Consider the following 17,112-nt stretch of genomic DNA (forward strand, 5'->3'; position numbering starts at 1 on the left):
GACTCATCTTCCCTCCCATTTGCCCTCATACGTGAATCCATGCACATGACTGGTGAAATCTCATGGGTGTGAAATGGTCTCATTGCCCTCTGATGGACAGAACTCCTTTTGACTGGAATGTTAACACTTCTGTTGCCCATAATCCTCATATATCACGGGATGGAAGACTTCCTTGTGTTAGTTTCCAGGTCACACGTAGGGGGGCAGGATTCTCAGAGCCCCTGCGAAGTGTCCGAGGAAAGAGCTGCTTCTACCTGAGAACTAAACTGAGTTTCATCTGGAGTTGGGTGTGGCTCCCAGTCTGAGTTGTAGAAGCCACAGAATTAGCCGGAACGAATGTGGTCGGTGTTTGTGTGTTATTTTAGGAAATTCCTTAGAGTCTTAATTTCGGAGGGAAGCAGATCCTGGCTCTGAATAGACTCAAGGAGGCTGAGTACCTCTTGGGCAGCGCGGCTAGTGACCTAGTTTGAACAGCCTGAGGTCTGTGCCCCAGACCTGGCCTGGGAGCCAGGCGACAGTGGGGAGCTGTGCCCGCAGACTCGTGGTTGGCCTGGGGTTGAAGCGTGATTTCGGCTGTGACCACGGCTCTCCAGTTTCCTGAGAATCCCATGAGTAACCCATGTGGCTCACCACGTCCTGCAGTGATGCTTTTCTGGTTCTGAGGTCTTAACAGAGCTCACGCCTCATGGTGCCAGGTGATGGAACGGTGGTCTCACATCAGCAGCATGTGCTGGGCGTCTTGTGTGTGATCTTACTCTCACAAAATCTGTTTCTTCTTTTGAAAAGGGGCACTTTTCCTCACTCTTTGCCATCTCGATGTAGAGAGTAAATAGCATCTTCTTTGCCATTAAGATGTTTAACTTTGAGTCTGGACTTTGGATCTTGAACCCAGAGCTGAAGCTGTGGAAGCTGGCTCCCCATTGTTGTCCCTGTCAGGTCCGCAGGGGGACCGAGCCGGCCTGGGGCCTCCCCATAGGTGGGGCCCTGTGATGCTGGAGGCAGCGGAGCCCTTCCTGTGACAGAGAGGGAGTTCCTGCTAGTTCATTCATAGTCAGAGCTGAAATTTGTTCATTTATAAATTTCTTGACAACTCAGAATAAGAAAATAGTGGCATTCAACTGACTGTGTTAACATGATATTGCGTGCCCAAAGGCAATTCGGCAAATGTTAACAATTAATTAGGCTTACCGAAGGCAAAAGAAGTCTCCAGTGGGTCACGCTTTCAGTTTCTAAAATGCCTTCAGACTCCAGTGGTGATAAATTTGTTTGAAATGTTGTATAATCTGTGTTAGAATACACAAATGTATATTAAAAGCAGAGTACTGTTTTATGTGAATTTCCAAGCTTTCCCCTAAGACTAAAAGGTAGTGCTTTGAAATATTGGATGAGAAGAACCAGAGGTCATTATTTTTGTTTTTAAATCTGTGTGGTCTTCACTTTACTCTTTCAAGTGTCTATTAAAATGTGTCACCTATTTGCACTTACGAATGTTTTATATGCCAGTTGTAAAAATGGATCAATGGATTTATGTGTCTAGCAGAAGATCAGTTAATTGGTTTTGAATGGTATGCCAAGGTGACACAGTCAGTTTTATGATTTCCATAGATGATGGATTTTGCTCCTGTGACAAGGTCAAGCACATAAAAATTCCAATCAAATGCCATAAAAAGCACAGTTCCATATGCCAGTCTGATTCTGTAGGCGTCTTTTTGTGGCAGGGTTGGCAATTCCATCTGTCCCAGCTGAAAGTCAGCCTCAGTCCTGTCTCTGTAGCAGGTGATCACACACACAGCTTCCTGATACACATAATATAGTGAAAATACATGGATAATATGGATTTACATTATAGGTTATTTAAATCTGAAAGCGTACTTATTTCGATTGCAGTCGAGGCTGAGTGGGAGGCGGAGTATAGCTGCCATAATTCAGGAGGGCAAGGGCGATGTTGGTCTCTCTTGGTGATAGTCTGTTTTCTTTCTCCTGGTTGGTATCCCGGGGGGAGCAGGTAAATACTGCTGTTAATTACAGCAGCGCTGTTCCTAATGGGCAGGTGTCTGTCGTCCTCGACTGCAGCTCTTGATCAAAAATGGAGTAGCCAACGCGAATAGCTTGTTTATTATTCTGGTCATGGACGACAGCAGGTGCCACAGCAGATCAATCTCAGATTGGTAATAGGTCGTTGAGAAGGCAGAAAATGGCAGGCTAGGGTAAATTGACCCGTAGCTGTCATATAATCTCAGGGAACGATGGTTGGTTGATTATGTGTGCTGCAGCTGAAATATATAGCTTAACGCATCTAAGTCAGGGTCAGGGGATTCCAGCAGATACCCCACCCCCTTCTGCTTCTTTCAAGGGCCCCTGTTACTGAATGGTCTTAAAAAGAGTTTTGTCTGCCCTAATGGTAACCAACAAGACAGGATTGCCAATGACTTGGTCTTGGCAGGCAGCCAGCGTGTAAAGGATGCTCGGTGCCGTGGCACCCCTGCTGGGCTTTATGCGTGGAAGTGGATGCAACTGCTGAAGAAGGGCCAGAGCTCCCTTGTGGGGCAGAGAGCGCAACCCAGGTCAGATGATGTCCTACCAGCCCCGGGTGGTGGGAAACTGAGTCTGGGGAGACAGAGCATCTGCCCAATAGCTTAATGTGGGTAAGTGGCATTTTCCAAAGAAGGGCGTAGTCTAGAAAAAAATATGGGTTTAAAGAAGTGGTGTACTGTCATCCTTGTATATAGATATATAAGTAAAGCTTATCAATTTAGATTTGGAAATTGTAAGATTTCAGACACAGGGCCAGAATGAATCTACCTTATAAATGAATGAGGAATAAGCAGATGATGAGGCCCAACAAGCTCTAAGGATAATTCTCAGCTTGTTTAGAGGGATGTGTGGGTTTTTAGATTTTCTAGATGCACTGTGTTGATGAGGATACAGGCTGAGATCCCAAAGTCCAGGGACTTAGGAGAGAAATCATCTCTTTCTTCTTGGTCAGCTCTGGTAGCTGATTCAGGACTTCTCTGATGGATTTGGGGGTCAATTTATTGCCTCTGCTTCTATCCCATTTGCTGGAACCTAGTCTCCTGACCACCTCGACAGCAGGGGTGACCTGCTAAACCTCAGGGCTCTCTTTCTAATGGATGAACAGCAGCAGTGATCCTCTCCCATATGCCCTTTCCATGTCCTAACAAGGTCACTGCCGGCATATGAAATTTGAAGACAGCGGGTTTATTACTTAAACAGATCTTTGACATGAGCCATTTCTCAGACTCTGGATTCTAAGGAGAGGGAACCAAGCGTTAAGCTGGTTTGTGGAGCCTCCTAGACTTAGATCCCTCGCTTGTATAATGTTGGTAACAGTGTCTGTCCCAGCGAGTAAAAGTTACACAGCACAGGTAGCATGAGACCGTGGGGGCCCCTGCCTGTCATGTGATAACTTCTCAATAGAAGGAAGTTCTTCCCCTCCAGGAGGACTGGTAAAGGTCATCTACTTCCCCGATGCTTCTGGAAAAACAAGTCGATTTGCTCAAAAGTTACCTTAGTTTGCCTTATTGCACCAGGATTACACCACATTACTGTAAGTGTTTTTACTTCTCCAAATGCAAATTTTAAAATTCTGTGATGAGCTAACATTCACCCAGAGGCAACTCATACCATCCAGACACATCTTCTGGCCCCATCGCACCAGGGCTAGAAAGAAGGGACAATAGAGCAGGTGTCTGGGGCATGAGGCATGCCCCGTGAGCTACCGTTCCCAAGGCAGAGTGGATATTCTCCACCTGGCCTGTAGCCTGGGTCCCTGGCTCTCGAGCCCAGACCCTGTCAGGTGAACTGCTGGTCCTGGGAAGACCCCTGGCAGGTGTTGCTTTTGGGCAGGTGTGATTCCTGCTGGGGAATCTTGTGCTGGAAATGTGAGATGGCCAGTGGCACCCTGGGACATGGCAGCTCCAGATTTGGCGGAACATCACTAAGTGATGGATCACGGGGACTGAAGTCCTGAGGTTGGAATTGATGAGGCTTTAGTGGGAGAACCCGCTGTTTGGGAAGCCATGTTCTTTCCCATCGCTGCCCCTCCCCAGCCGGGGTCCCACGTGTGGGCTCCCAAAGCAGCTCCCCTAGTGCTTTGCTAGCTTCCCTGGGCTGTGCGAGGGGGTGTTGAGGAGCACGGACTTTAGGCGTGGGCTTCAGTAGTTGCAGTTTCTGGGCTCTAGACCACAGGCTCAGTAGTTGTGGTGCATGGCTTAGTTGCTCCACTGTTGGTGGGATCTTCCCAAATCAAGAATGGAACCCATGTCTCCCATGTTGGCAGGTGGATTCTTTACCACTGAGCCACCAGGGAAGCCCCTGAATTGTTCACTTTAAAATGATTCATTTTGTGTTATGAAAACTGCACCGCAACAAAAACTACAAGTGTAGACTACTTCCACATGTGGTATGGTTTAAACGTGAGTCGTTAGGAGGCAGAGGGTTTAGGTCCCAATGGTAACATTTTGCCATCAGAGACACATGACACATAGGACGTCAGCGATGGAGCTGGCTTCCAGCAAGGTTCCTGTAATTCCGCCTTTGTTTTGCTAACTCTGATTAGCGCAATCACAATGAAGCACATCTCATAGAGGCCAGAATCTGTAACTTGGGTGATGGCCGTTTAAAATTTGGATAATACAAAGGAGTGTGGGGAGAACATGTTAGTGGAAAAAGTTACGTTTATACAGAGAAGCTTAAAGAAGGAAACAGAATGTGCATGCTGATTCTTCTACTTAAGATCACATCTGTCCCTACTTAAAAATAGATCCAAGGAATCCTTTGTGTAGAATTACAAAGTTCAAAGGCTACAAAAGGTACAGCCTTCCCAATCTTTGCTGTTCATTCGCTCAGTCTTGTCTGACTCTCTGCGACCTCATGGACTACAGCTCACCAGGCTTCCCTGTCCTTCTCTATCTCTTGGAATTTGCTTCCAGTCTTGGATGGCTACTGTTAATGTATCTGTGTGATTTTTTTTTTCAAGGATGTGTTTCAGGCTTGTGCTCACACACCCAGATATTTTTTTAAAGTAAAGAAGTCATTACAGATCTGTAAACGGATTTTTTCAATCTATAGATCTGTGAACGCTTTTCATACATAGCAGCTCCTGCAGGTAGACTTCATTCTTTTGAATGGCTGCATAATCACCACGATGACAGGTAGCCGGCACTGTTCTCAGTGCTGTGGATGTATTATCTTATTTAATCTTTACCACAGTCCTACTTGGCGGGCCCTGCTACTGCTCCTGTATCAGAGGAAGGAACAGAAGCACAGAGAACTAGTAAGAAAATTAACTCTTGTGTGTCAGGCCCCAAACACACACTCTGACCACCTCCAAATTCTGCTCCCCTGCACAGTTAATTTGTGGGTGGGCTGGGGGCTATCATGAGTTCCGGTTTCTCTGCAGGCCACCTCCTGACTGTTATTTTCCATTCTTCCTTTGTCACCTAGCATCTCCTAGGATGTACGCTCCACGTGTCTCACATTCTGGGTTGTGATCTCTTGGGGTCTGTTTCCTTGGAGTTCTCTTCATGTTTTCCTCCAGTTAAAAGAGACAGGGAACAACTTAGAAAATTGTGATTAAGGTTTACAAAGTTATTCCCGAATAGCTTTCAGATTTGGATCTTTTAGCCCAGAAAAGAGAGCATGCACAATTTCTTTCGCACACAGGAAGAAATATCAGAGACTCCTCTCCTGTAGGGGGGGCAAGTCCTGGGTGTCCCCCTGGGATGCCGTCTGGTTGAGAACCACTCTGAGATTTTCTGGGTGTCCGTGTCTGCCCTGCCATTTAGTGAGTGGACTCCAGGGTATACAGCGGGGCTGAGGAAGCCCCCACTCCAGGTGCCAGGGCCCTTGCTGTTTATTTCTTCCTTTTCTTGGCACTGGGTCATTGTCTCCCATGCTGAGCTCCAGATTGAACAGTAGCTGGTAACCCAGCCCATGGAGTCAGGGGGTAGGATGCTGGTACTTGGTGACTTCATGGCATTATCAGATGTGGGATGTTGCAGCGAATAGATGTACACTGGGCACTGGTGTTTCACCTTTTTTAGAGAAGCTAATAGGCACCTGGGACTTCCCAGGTGGCGCCGTGGTCATGAATCTGCCTGCCAGTGCAGAAGACTCAGGAGATGTGGTTTGATCCCTGGGTCGGGAACCTCCCCTGGAGGAGGGCATGGAAACTCACTCCAGTATTCTTGCCTGGAGAATCCCATGGACAGAGGAGCCTGGCGAGCTACAGTCCATGGGGTCACAAAGAGTTGGCCATGACTGAGCAACTGAGCATGCAGGGAAACGGACAGTGCAGTGATGCTGGCCAGCCCTGTGGCTACTGTTTTGAGGAAGCATGAACATCGAGCTGGTTTGGATCTAGAGTCCAGATCAAACGTCATAGAAAACTCAAGTTCCAAAATGTTTTCCTTCAGTCAGCAGAACGGCAGAATGCTGCCACTGTCTACTTGTCCTGGCTGACTCCGTGTTCCTGGTCGCCAGATACAGTTTGCCGTTTAGATCCATTTAGCAGAGAAGGATTCCGTCTTGTGAAAACATAGGCTTGATGTGCGACGGCACTTGGGAAGCTCAGTTAAATATTCTAATCCTTTTCTGGGATAGAGGCAGGCACACAAACAGGATCGTGTCACAGATTTACCCGTGTGTGTCTATACACGTCAGACCTTGGGCAAGTCTCTTTTGTGCTAGATTGGGTAAGGCACCAGATTCGTGGGTAGGAAAGCAAAGTTTGAACTGAGCTGCTTGGGTCATGTGGTTAGGTCACGGTGGAACAGAAGTTTGTGCTCTCATGTCAGAGAAGGTCTTTAGTTCCATCCTGACCCCTCAAGCTGTCCAAACCACCGAGTGAAGAAACACACTTCCTTTGGTTCATCTGACCAAATAATTATCTAGCAACTTCTGACCTGGTTGCCTCAATCAAACTGCAATCTTCCTGCCTGCTTGAGAGAGAGTCTGGTGGGGGAGGCGGGGGCAGTGTGGATGGGTCCCCAGAAGCAGAGCCTGAGTGGACAGAAGGGTCCAGGTTGAAACCTGAATGGTGAGCTCACCCCTGGAACAAGTCATCGTCTTTCCCGGATTATTGCTTTTTCTTCCTTGCTTTATTTTTTAATAAAGTCAATCAGTTGTGTTTTTGTAAAGCGAGAATGTAGAAATAGACATTCTTGTCCTGTCACTTGGATTCTGAGTGCACGTGTAGCAATGCCTTTAAGCCATGACTGTGACCTGAGATGCAGATGAAATACGCCCGAGGTTCGTGAGTGGCCAAGGGGGTGCTCAGACTGGAGGCAGCCAGACTACTGTTGGCCAGGCCCAGACATCAGGTGACATTTTCTAGCCTCCTGTTTGATGAGAGAGCAGCACATGACGTTATGATTTGGTTGTCACTGCCTGCCAAAAACAGTAGGTGTGATGATGTGATGGCCTAGTCCAGGGGCGGGAGGAGTGGGCCTGGAGGTGGTGGGAAGTGACCGGGGTCAGCAGTAAAATCCTTACAGATGCTTCCTCCTGGGGGTCCAGCTTTGGAAGGGCAGCCTTTGGCTGTCCTTCCCATGGCCGGCAGGGGACGTTCCAGTGTGCCCTGTGCTAAGTCACTTCAGTCACATCCGTCTCTGTGACCCCATGGACTATAGCCCACCAGACTCCTCTGTCCATGGGATTTCCCAGGCAAGAATACTGGAGTGGATTGCCATTCCCTTCTCCAGGAGATCTTCCCAAGAAAGGATTGAACCTGAGTTTCTTGGGTCTCCTGCATTGTCAGGGAGGATCTTTTTTACCCGTAGCCTCCTGCTGGTTCCTGTGGCCGTCGGGGGCGTTCCACGTGCCCTGAGACCCAGTTAAAAAAGAAGAACGATACAGAGTGTCCCACAGAACCCAGAGCAGGAATGTCGCTGGGCCTCCGGAAGGTATCAGAACCGTCTTTGGGCCACTTGGCTTAACTTCTCTCCGCACAGCTTCCCAGCCCACGGAGTTGAAAGGTGGCTGCCTCCAGCCTCCCATCCACACGGTGTGGTTCTAGCCTCTGGGGGCTTCGTCCCTGTGTTTTCCAGTTTCTGTGTGTCAAGGAGGTGGGAGTGCACACTGAGATCGAGTCCTTCCCCCCAGTGCTGGACTGTACTGATTGTAAATCTGTCTGTGACACCGACGAGGCTATTTGGTTGAACAAAGATGTGAAATCTGGGAGCTGGGGCAGTTGCAGTTTACGCCAGCCTTGGCATCCAGGGATTTCTGTATCTGGTGACATAGTATTGAGAGGATCCTAGTAGATCATTCTTTTAAAAGTTTCTACTCCTGGTTATGTCCTACAGGCTGTCTAATATCTTAATACAGTTGTGCATGTGTGCAGTTTGTAAATAGATACACACCTATCAGAGGATCCACACTTTGTTTACTGAATTCAGGGATGTGCAGTCAGAGCAGCCTGAGACTCATCCTTTATAGGGTGTTCACAGTGCACGGAAGGTGTTGACCCCCAGCGTCTCTGGGAATATTCTCTTCTGGAAATATTCAGTGATTCGTACAAGGGACATAGTTCCTATCTTGGGAAGCATAAACTACGTATTTTCTTTCTTGACCCCAAAATAAACTTCTTAAAGAGTTGTATGGCCACAAATCTTGATTTATCCACAAGGACGACTTCACGTTATTGGTACATAAAGTTCAAATACGTTGATCCCTTTCTATCAGCGTGAAGAGGTGGGGATTCTCCTGGTAGCTGTGATGCAGGCAGCCTTGTATTTCCTGGTCAGATTTCTTAAACTGAGTGTGCTGGTTTAGCATTTATTCCCAAAGAACACAGATGGAAAGTGAGGGGGCAGTATTAAATAATCTCCCTCCCAGTTGGAAATTCACTGCTGCCTTTCCTGTGTGTTTTGTAAAGTCTCTGAAACGCTCACAGACGTGCTGGATGACCGAGGGACAGAGCCGTGAGAAAGTCAAGCCGGCGTGATGGTTATGGGAACGGCACTCTGCAGGCTCAGACCCCACCTTCTGATGCCTAGCCCCTGCAAATACATCTCCTCCCTTTTGTGACCTCCCCTCCTGTATCTGGCATGGCCATCAAGTCTGGGCGGAGTCCAGTTGACCCTCAGACGTATAGGATGATTCCTCACCTGTCATGGGTCAAAGACTATCACTGTTTATGGGGAACAGTGGCAGTCGGGAAGGTAGGCGAGTTGTGAGCAGAGGCTGGCGTCTCGGCTCATTGGTACCTCGCAGGTATGTGGACTGTTAGCTTCTGGCCAACGAGGGAGCACGTGTCAGTGCTGCAGTCTAGTGTTGTGACTAAGGATCACAGCAGCTAACTTTCTGCATCACGTAGGAGCTCGGCTTGGGGTCCGCAAAGTGTTGAGTGTTAACTCAGGCCAGCGAGTGGTCTGAGGACAGCAGCTGTCAGGCTTGTCAGGGTCGAGATATAGGAAGGATTCCATCTGCCTGCCCTGCAGCGCTGAGTATGAGCGCTTGCTGAGGCTCTGTGTAGAGTCTTAGCTCTGACATGACAGACTGGCCACCATCATCTGTGAAAACACCTGGCATATAGATGCTCAGTAAAAATGCAGATGTGTGCAGTCTCCTAAACACCTCTGTTTCCTGGTTTGGTTTCCTTCCAGTCCTCTTAAAGTGCCCCTCCGCCCCGCCCCCCCCCCCGTGCTGGGTCTTCTTGGTTCCACTGCCCTCAGGACAAAGCCCAGGCTCCAGGGGCTGGAGGGGAGGAGGGCCATGCCTCCTTACCCGAGTCCGAGAGCCCTTGGGGTCCACGGCTGCGCTTCCCACTTGAAGGACAAATTCATGGTGTGGCGGTACCAGCTGATCCTAAGGATAGCAGAGCGCCTTGGATGGTCACCGAGAGCTGTGGCTCCAATGCTTCTGTTTCTAGGAGCCCCAGGCTGGTGCCGGGCAACCTGGTGAGAAAGGGGGACCAAGTCTCAGTGTTCTAAAACCTAACATGGGGGCTGACATCTGTCACTTTCACCGTTTTTCTACTGTTTAAGAGCAAGTTGTTAGGTCTAGACCACATGTCTGTGCTAAGTCGGTTCAGTTGTGTCTGACTCTTTGCAACCTCATGGACTGTAACCCACCAGGCTCCTCTGTCCATGGGATTCTCCAGGCAAGAATACTGAAGTGGGTTGCCATGCCCTCCTCCAGGGAATCTTCCTGACCCAGGGATCAAACCGGCGTCTCTTACGACTCCTGTAATGGCAGGTAGGGTCTTTACTGCTGTGCTCCCTGGGAAACTCCCTAGCCTACACACAGGGGACCAAATACCAGGTGTCAGGAGTCACTGGGACCCACATTAAAAGCTGCAGTTATGATCATTCTGTGTCCTTATTTGCTAGACCTGGAACTTGGAAGGAATGAATATTGGGTGTTTTGTAAGAACATTATAGAACAATAAAATCCCGCGTCGGTACAGGGAGCCTGTACAGGCCGGTGGGTTCCCCGCTGGGAACAGGGGGCTCGTGTCTCTGCCATTTGTCTGGAGAACCTGGCTTGTCCGGAGAACCTGGCTTGCCCAGTCGCCACCGCACACATGCGCTGCTTGAGCAGAAAGAAAGGTGACAGAAGAGGCAGTGGTTCCTCCGGCAGGAAGTGAGATTAAGTAAAACACAAGATTAGAAAAATTTTTAAACAGTTAAGGTCACACTTTGTAAGACGCAGACAAACGGAAATGTCTGCTTGGCTGTACAGTCTCTGCATCGGGACAAAGGGCTCTCTGAAAAAGCCGAGAAGCAGCGGGGCTGCTATGTTGGAAGTGGAGGGTGATGGGACTCGCCGTTCTTCCCCTTTTAAGAAGCATCTTCCTTGTTCTTTTCCTTCTTTAACTTGTCGGAGGAGTGAGGCAGAGGGAGGCCGGGCTGGTAGAGAGATGGAGCCCCTGGTGATCACCTTTTCCCATGCCGAATACTTGACTTCAGTTTCCCTAGAACTCCTAGAACATGCCTTTGCCACCTGCAGGATGGAGAGGCCACCACCTGCTCTGGGGCCAGAGCACTTGATGATTGATGGAATGCTAGACTCTTTAATCCACTAGATCCGCCAGTGCTGGAACGAGAGGCAGGTAAATGTAACGGCAGTAGGATGGGATGGCATTTAAAAACAGCATAAATATTTTCTTACTAGGAACAGTTTTTTTGGGGGTGGATGACATCCCAGAATCGAGGCCACCTGTTCTTTTTAAACACCATCCCAGAGTCAGAGATGGTGTTTCAACACCTGGGGGGTGTCTTGTGCTTGGAGACAAATATCCCTGGACAAGCTACTCTAATTCCCTGTCCTTGGGTGATGCTTCCAGGACTCAAACTTGACCAGTGATAGGAGGAGACAGGGCAATTCGACTGAAAACTTTTCCGCAAACAATAGAAACCGAACTAGAATCTAGATAATGTACTTTAAACTACAAGATCCTGGATGATGCCACGAAAATCCAGTTTGCTGCAACTGAGTCCCAGCACAACCAAATACATAAATAAAATAAATATTAAAAAAATATATGCATGTTTATTATGTTCAAGGAAATAAAAGTCATGATTTCAGACTTTGGCATGCCATCGAAAACTACTGTGAAAATATTATGGTGAAAAAATGCAATAACTGATATCAGAAATTCAATAAATGGGTTTATCATCATGTTCAATACATCTTTAAAAAGAACTAGAAGATAGGTCAGAATAATTCCAAACCGGAACTCAGACAAATAAAAGATGGAAAATAAAGAAAAGAAGATAAAGACGTACATGGTACAGTGAAGAAGTATAATACAAGCACAGCTGGAGTCACAGAAGGAGAGAAGAGAGATGACAGCAGAAACAAAGCTTCAGGAGATGATAGTGGACATTTCTCCCTAGAAAATGCCTGGCTGGGTGCCGGGAGCTTTCATGAGCTCGGCTTTTGTCATCATCGCTGTGAATGTTTAGTCCACTTCTGCTCCGAAGAAGGGTTGGGATTATTGGCAATATGCCTGGAGTCCAAATGCAGGAGTCCCCCAGGGTGGGCAACAGAGGGTGAGATGGTTGAATAACACCACCAGCTCAATGGACATGAATTTGAGCAAACTCTGGGAGATGGTGAAGGACAGGGAAGCCTGGCGTGCTGCAGTCCATGGGATCGCAAAGAGTCGGACATGACTTAGCAACTGAACATCAAATGTTCCCCAAAGATCTCTTCACTCCTGGGGTGTTCTGCTTGGACTGTAGGCCTGAGTCTGGTTGGTACTGGCTGAAATCCCAAGTTTGAAAGTAGAATGAAGTTTCCTATGGAAATAATACTATAAATGGATGTTGGGGTCTTCATTGTAGAGAGCTATAGTGCAGGCCCAAGCTTGGGAAAGAATCATGATTTATTTAGAGCATTATGTCAGCAGAAAGATGCATGCCTGAGTTTTAAAAGTTTGGAGCCCAGCCATCAGCCGTCCTGTTGACTTCTTGGGGTGGCCTGTGCAGTTTTGGTCCCCCTGGCTCTGACACCCTGTCTGATTTCTTTGAAAGTTTAGGTCTGATGTGTAAGTGACCCAGGGGCTTCCCAGGTGGCGCTAGTCATAAAGAACCTGCCTGCCAATGCAGGAAAAGTCAGAGACCCTGATTCGATCCCCGGGTTGGGAAGATCCCCTGGAGGAGGGCATGGCAACCCACTCCAGTATTCTTGCCTGGAGAATCCCACGGACAGAGGAGCCTGGCTGGCTACAGTCCATGGGGTCTCACAGAGCCAGACACAACTAAGCAGATTAGCACACAACGCAGCACAACCTATTAGGGAAAAGACTCTGACCAAGAACAGATATAGATACAGATGTATGTGTGTGTGTGACTGAGTGACTGTGCTGTACACCTGAGACTAGTGATGAACGACATTTTAAATCAACTACGTTCAATTAAAAAAAGAAAAGAATTGGTTTTATGCTGATGCCTCCTTGGTAGCTGACAGTACGTCCCCCTCCCATTCGGGCAAGACCTAGCAGATGTATCTTTAGGACGAATGACTCTCTTATGGGTGGTGAACCTGGAAAGCAGTAGTAAAGGCCCTCCTCATGGGTCCAAGAAGTGGACTTCTTTTAAGAAGACATTTACATCTGTCAGGGAGTTGATTTACCTGGTGAGAGCCTGTAGGGTTTTCATGGGACTCGGAAAACTGTGCTCTGACCCTCCAGCCTGCTGTGTGACCTTGGGGAAGCCACGCAGCCTCCTTTCCTGCAGACTCGGGGCTGGATGGGCTGTAACAACGTCCTGTCATTTCAGGAAGTGGAGCCAGCTTCCTTCCAAGGGCGTCGAGTCCCCCGGAAGTCACGGGGCTGAGGAGAAGGGGTGAGCAGCCTGTGCCTCCCGGCCCTCCTCTTGTTCCTCTGATGCCTTTATCCACCCAGGAGTTGCTGCTTCAGAGCTTTGCAATTTCCTGTGGGACAGGCATGATCCAGGGCGTTTTCCTCCTGCCTCTGTGTGTATGTGTGTGTGTGACTGTCTGAAGGAGGTCCTGCAGGAAAAGGAAGTCACCCAGCTCAGTGATTCATGACGACTGCCCTGCATCCTGCTCTGCCATCGTCTGCCATCCGTGGGCAGGGCCTTCCCCTGGTGGCCGGCGGGGGGATGGCAGGCCTGGGAGCAGGCCATCCCCAAGTTGTCACAAAGCCTCTGACCCCACAAGATGATTTTGTTGTCGTTCAGTCACTCAGTTGTGTCCAACTCTTTGGGATTCAATGGACTGCAGCACTCCAGGCTTCCCTGTCCTTCACCATCTCCCGGAGTTTGCTCGAACTCATGTCCGTTGAGTTGGTGATGTCCCCTTCTCCTCCTGCCGTCGATCTTTCCCAGCATCAGGGTCTTTTCTAATGAGTCAGCTCTTGGCAGCTGAAACCCTTGGGCAGAGCAAGTAAATGGACTCTGAAACGTGTCCCCTGGAGCAGAGTCCTGCCCATGAGAATGCCCCCTCGGACCAGAGCCCTGGATGCCAGCTGCTCCCTTAGAGGACAAGGGCTCTGCTGCTGGGGGGGAGGCTATCAAGGGGCCATTGTCCCAGCTGGGTACGGGGGAGGCCTTGGTGGAGCCCAGTTCTTCCTGTCCAGAGTCGCTGGGGCTGTGAGGACTGCAGGGTGGTAGGGGTCTGCTCTTTCACAGGGACTTTAAGCTCAGCTGAGATGGGAAGGACGGGGCTGTGGTCTGGGGACACTGAGAAGCGTTAGCTGGAGTCCTTCCTGGGGATGCAGCTGGAAATAGCAGTCGCATCGATCTGGAGTCTGAGGAGCTGGTGTCCTTTCTGTCATCACCTCTTTGAACTCTGCACATCGACCCAGGGCTGCAAAGATGCAGCGTCTGGTGCGGCTTTTTCTGGGGGCTCAGAGCCAGTGCAGGCCACATGCTCTGGGAGGTGACACCTTCTGGACAGTGACCTTCTGATGAGGATCCCAAGCCCAAGGCCCTCCCGCCCCGGGTTTGCTAGGATTGTCCCCTGAATGCGGGAGTGAGAGGGCACTCCCATGATTCAGATGCTGATGGTGTTTCAAATCTGATTTCATGTTTCAGTGTCTGGAGAAAAACACCTTTCTCTGAGTTTCAGCATTTTCTCCTTGATCTGCGGGCTTTTAACGTGAAGCTTTGAAGAGAAGCTCATCACTGTCTTTTCCTTCTTGGGCTAGGTGTGTCTCTTTCCCCTCTCGCTTCTCTGTCTCGAGTCTCCGCAGTCCTCCCAGAGCAGATACGCGCCCTGGATCTCCTCGCCGTGCGGCCACTCTCAAAGGGCAGCGGGAGCAGGAGCTTTGTTCTCCTTGTCCTGCTTTCTGGGCAATCTCTGGACTTCACCTTGCTAACTCTTCCTTTGAAATTTCCATTTTTGTCATCATGTTTTTAGTTTCTGAGGGTCCGTCTTACTTTCTGAATGATCTTCTAAAAATGCATCCTCTACTTTTCTGTGGGTATAAATCTTGTATTTCTTAGATGAGTATTTCTTTTTTAAAGATTAAAATGCATCCCCAGGGACTTCCCTGCTGGTCCAGTGGTTAGGGGTTCACGCTTCCAGTGCAGGGGGCATGGGTTTGATCCCTGGTCAGGGAACTAAAACCCCGGCATGCTGCGTGGCTTGGCCAAAAGAAAAAAATAAATAAAAAGAGAATGTTTAAAAAAATAAAATGCCTCCCCAAAGCTCTGTTTGCACAGGGGCTGGTGGGTGGGGGCACACGTGGCCTCTAGTTGGGGGACTCATAGCTGGGTCTGCAAGCGGGGAGACACAAAGACACAAAACCTCTGACCCCTTCCATCTGGGCTCGCACAGGGTGGGGCAGGGTGGGGTGCGTAGCTCCCCCCGCCCCAACCCGAGCTGTGTGCAGGGTCGTGGGCCAGCCTGTGTGTGACACAGGTTTTCTGGAGTCAGCCTCCAGCATCCTCCTGGAACATCCCTCCTCTGATCCCGTGGCTGGGGTGCCTAGGTGTGATTCTCTGCAGTCTTGCCTCTGATTCCGATATTCTGATTCCAGCACTGCCTCCAGCTCTTGGTACCTGCGGGGAACGTGGGCGGGACTGACTTGCTCTCCCCGCTGCAGGCCCTTAGGCTCCGGCTCCCTCTTTCACAGTGACCCCACCTTCCCTCCCCCAGCTGTTCCTCTCTGTCCTCACTTGTCTGATGGTTGTCTCTTCTCCCATCTCTATGACCTTGTGAATTTTTTTTTTTTTTTAAATTCCTTAAACCATTTGATGGGATTTGGAAAGGACTGGAGAAAAATGCATTTGGGACTTCCCAGGTGGCACTAGTGGTGAAGAACCTGCCTGCCAATGCAGGAGACTAAGAGACGCGGGTTCGCTTCCTGAGTCTGGATGATCCCTTGGAGGAAGAAATAGCAACCACTCCAGTATTCTTGCCTGGAGAATCCCGTGGACAGATGAACCTGGCCGGCTACAGTCAGGTCGCAAAGAGTCAGACACGACTGAGCAACTTAGCATGCACACACAGAGAAAAATGCATGTGTCTTTCCAGTCTGTGAGTGGACCACCTTCCTAACAGCTTTATAGAATTATTTAACAGAGAAAGAGCTGTACAATTGAGCAAAACTGGAGGTTCTTATGCAGCCATCAGATTCTAGAGAGAAAATGATAAACATGCAATAATTAGAATTTATCGTTCTTACAGGATGATACCTATAAAAATAGGTTATGCCTTCTTAGAGTGCTAAAGTTTGAATAAAATCAGTTTCTACCAAAACAAAGTGATTTTGTTGCTGTACTTCTTACATCCCTCCCCAAATTTCCAAATTTCTGGAAGTAAATGTATTGGAACATGCCAGTTCTAGGTTAATTATTGTGTATAGATGGCACATGTTTCTGAAACTTACTTTTAGCATACTTCTTTTATGAAGGCAATACGACTTCATTGTCAAAATTTCTGGTATGAAATAGAAGAAAATATCCCGCTTCCCCCCAGCCAGAAGTAAGCTCCCCTGTGCTGGGTTCTGTTTATACTGGGTCAGAATCCGCCCCCATGGTCTTCATGGCTCTGTTCTCTTCCTCTTCCAGGACACTGGTGTGGGGAAGTCCAGCATCGTGTGTCGATTCGTCCAGGATCACTTTGACCACAACATCAGCCCAACCATTGGGTAAGTTCTCATCTGTTCTTCTGATTCACCTTTCTTCCTAAGTGTCCAGAGAGGTCACAGTGTCTGAGCCTTCAGGGGTGTTCATCCCAGCCAGGGAGACTCATTCCCAACTGTGAAGACTTGGACACAACTCAGGGCCTTGGGCGATGTGTCCGGTCTTCCTGTCCCTGCAGTCCCCTCCACCTTGCACTAGCCACCCTCACTGCCGCCTCGGGTTGTTTCCTTGATCTCCGAGTGCGTTATTCTGCAGATCATGCCGACTTTATTTCCAGATGGAAGTCGAGATCTGGAACGAATCCCTGAAGGTCCTGCTTGAACCTGCCTGCCAGGAAACCTGGGAACGCGTCCACTCACAGCAGAGCCGTCTGCACGGATCGTGGGCAGATTGATTTTCCTTTCCTGGCTGAATCCAGGGTCGGCATCTCTGTTCTGATCCTTGGGAGAGGAGGGGAGGATTGCCCTCCTACCCCCTGCCCTGCCCAGACCTCAGCCTTGGGACGCGAGAGCACTTCCTGTTCGCTTTC

The 17,112-nt window shown here is 49.0% G+C and overlaps 1 protein-coding gene across 2 annotated transcripts in view; it reads left to right on the plus strand.

Annotated features, from left to right (window-relative positions):
* The window catches only part of RAB31 (RAB31, member RAS oncogene family), an 81,032-nt gene that overhangs the window by 13,880 nt on the left and 50,040 nt on the right, over positions 1-17,112 (plus strand). For both annotated transcript variants that reach the window (XM_052660277.1, XM_052660278.1), the window contains exon 2: positions 16,509-16,588. In XM_052660277.1, coding sequence (XP_052516237.1) covers positions 16,509-16,588 — 80 coding nt within the window. The remainder of the gene's footprint in view (positions 1-16,508; positions 16,589-17,112) is intronic.

The sequence above is a fragment of the Budorcas taxicolor genome, chromosome 22, assembly GCF_023091745.1.
Source record: "Budorcas taxicolor isolate Tak-1 chromosome 22, Takin1.1, whole genome shotgun sequence".
Taxonomy (NCBI): Eukaryota; Metazoa; Chordata; class Mammalia; order Artiodactyla; family Bovidae; genus Budorcas; species Budorcas taxicolor.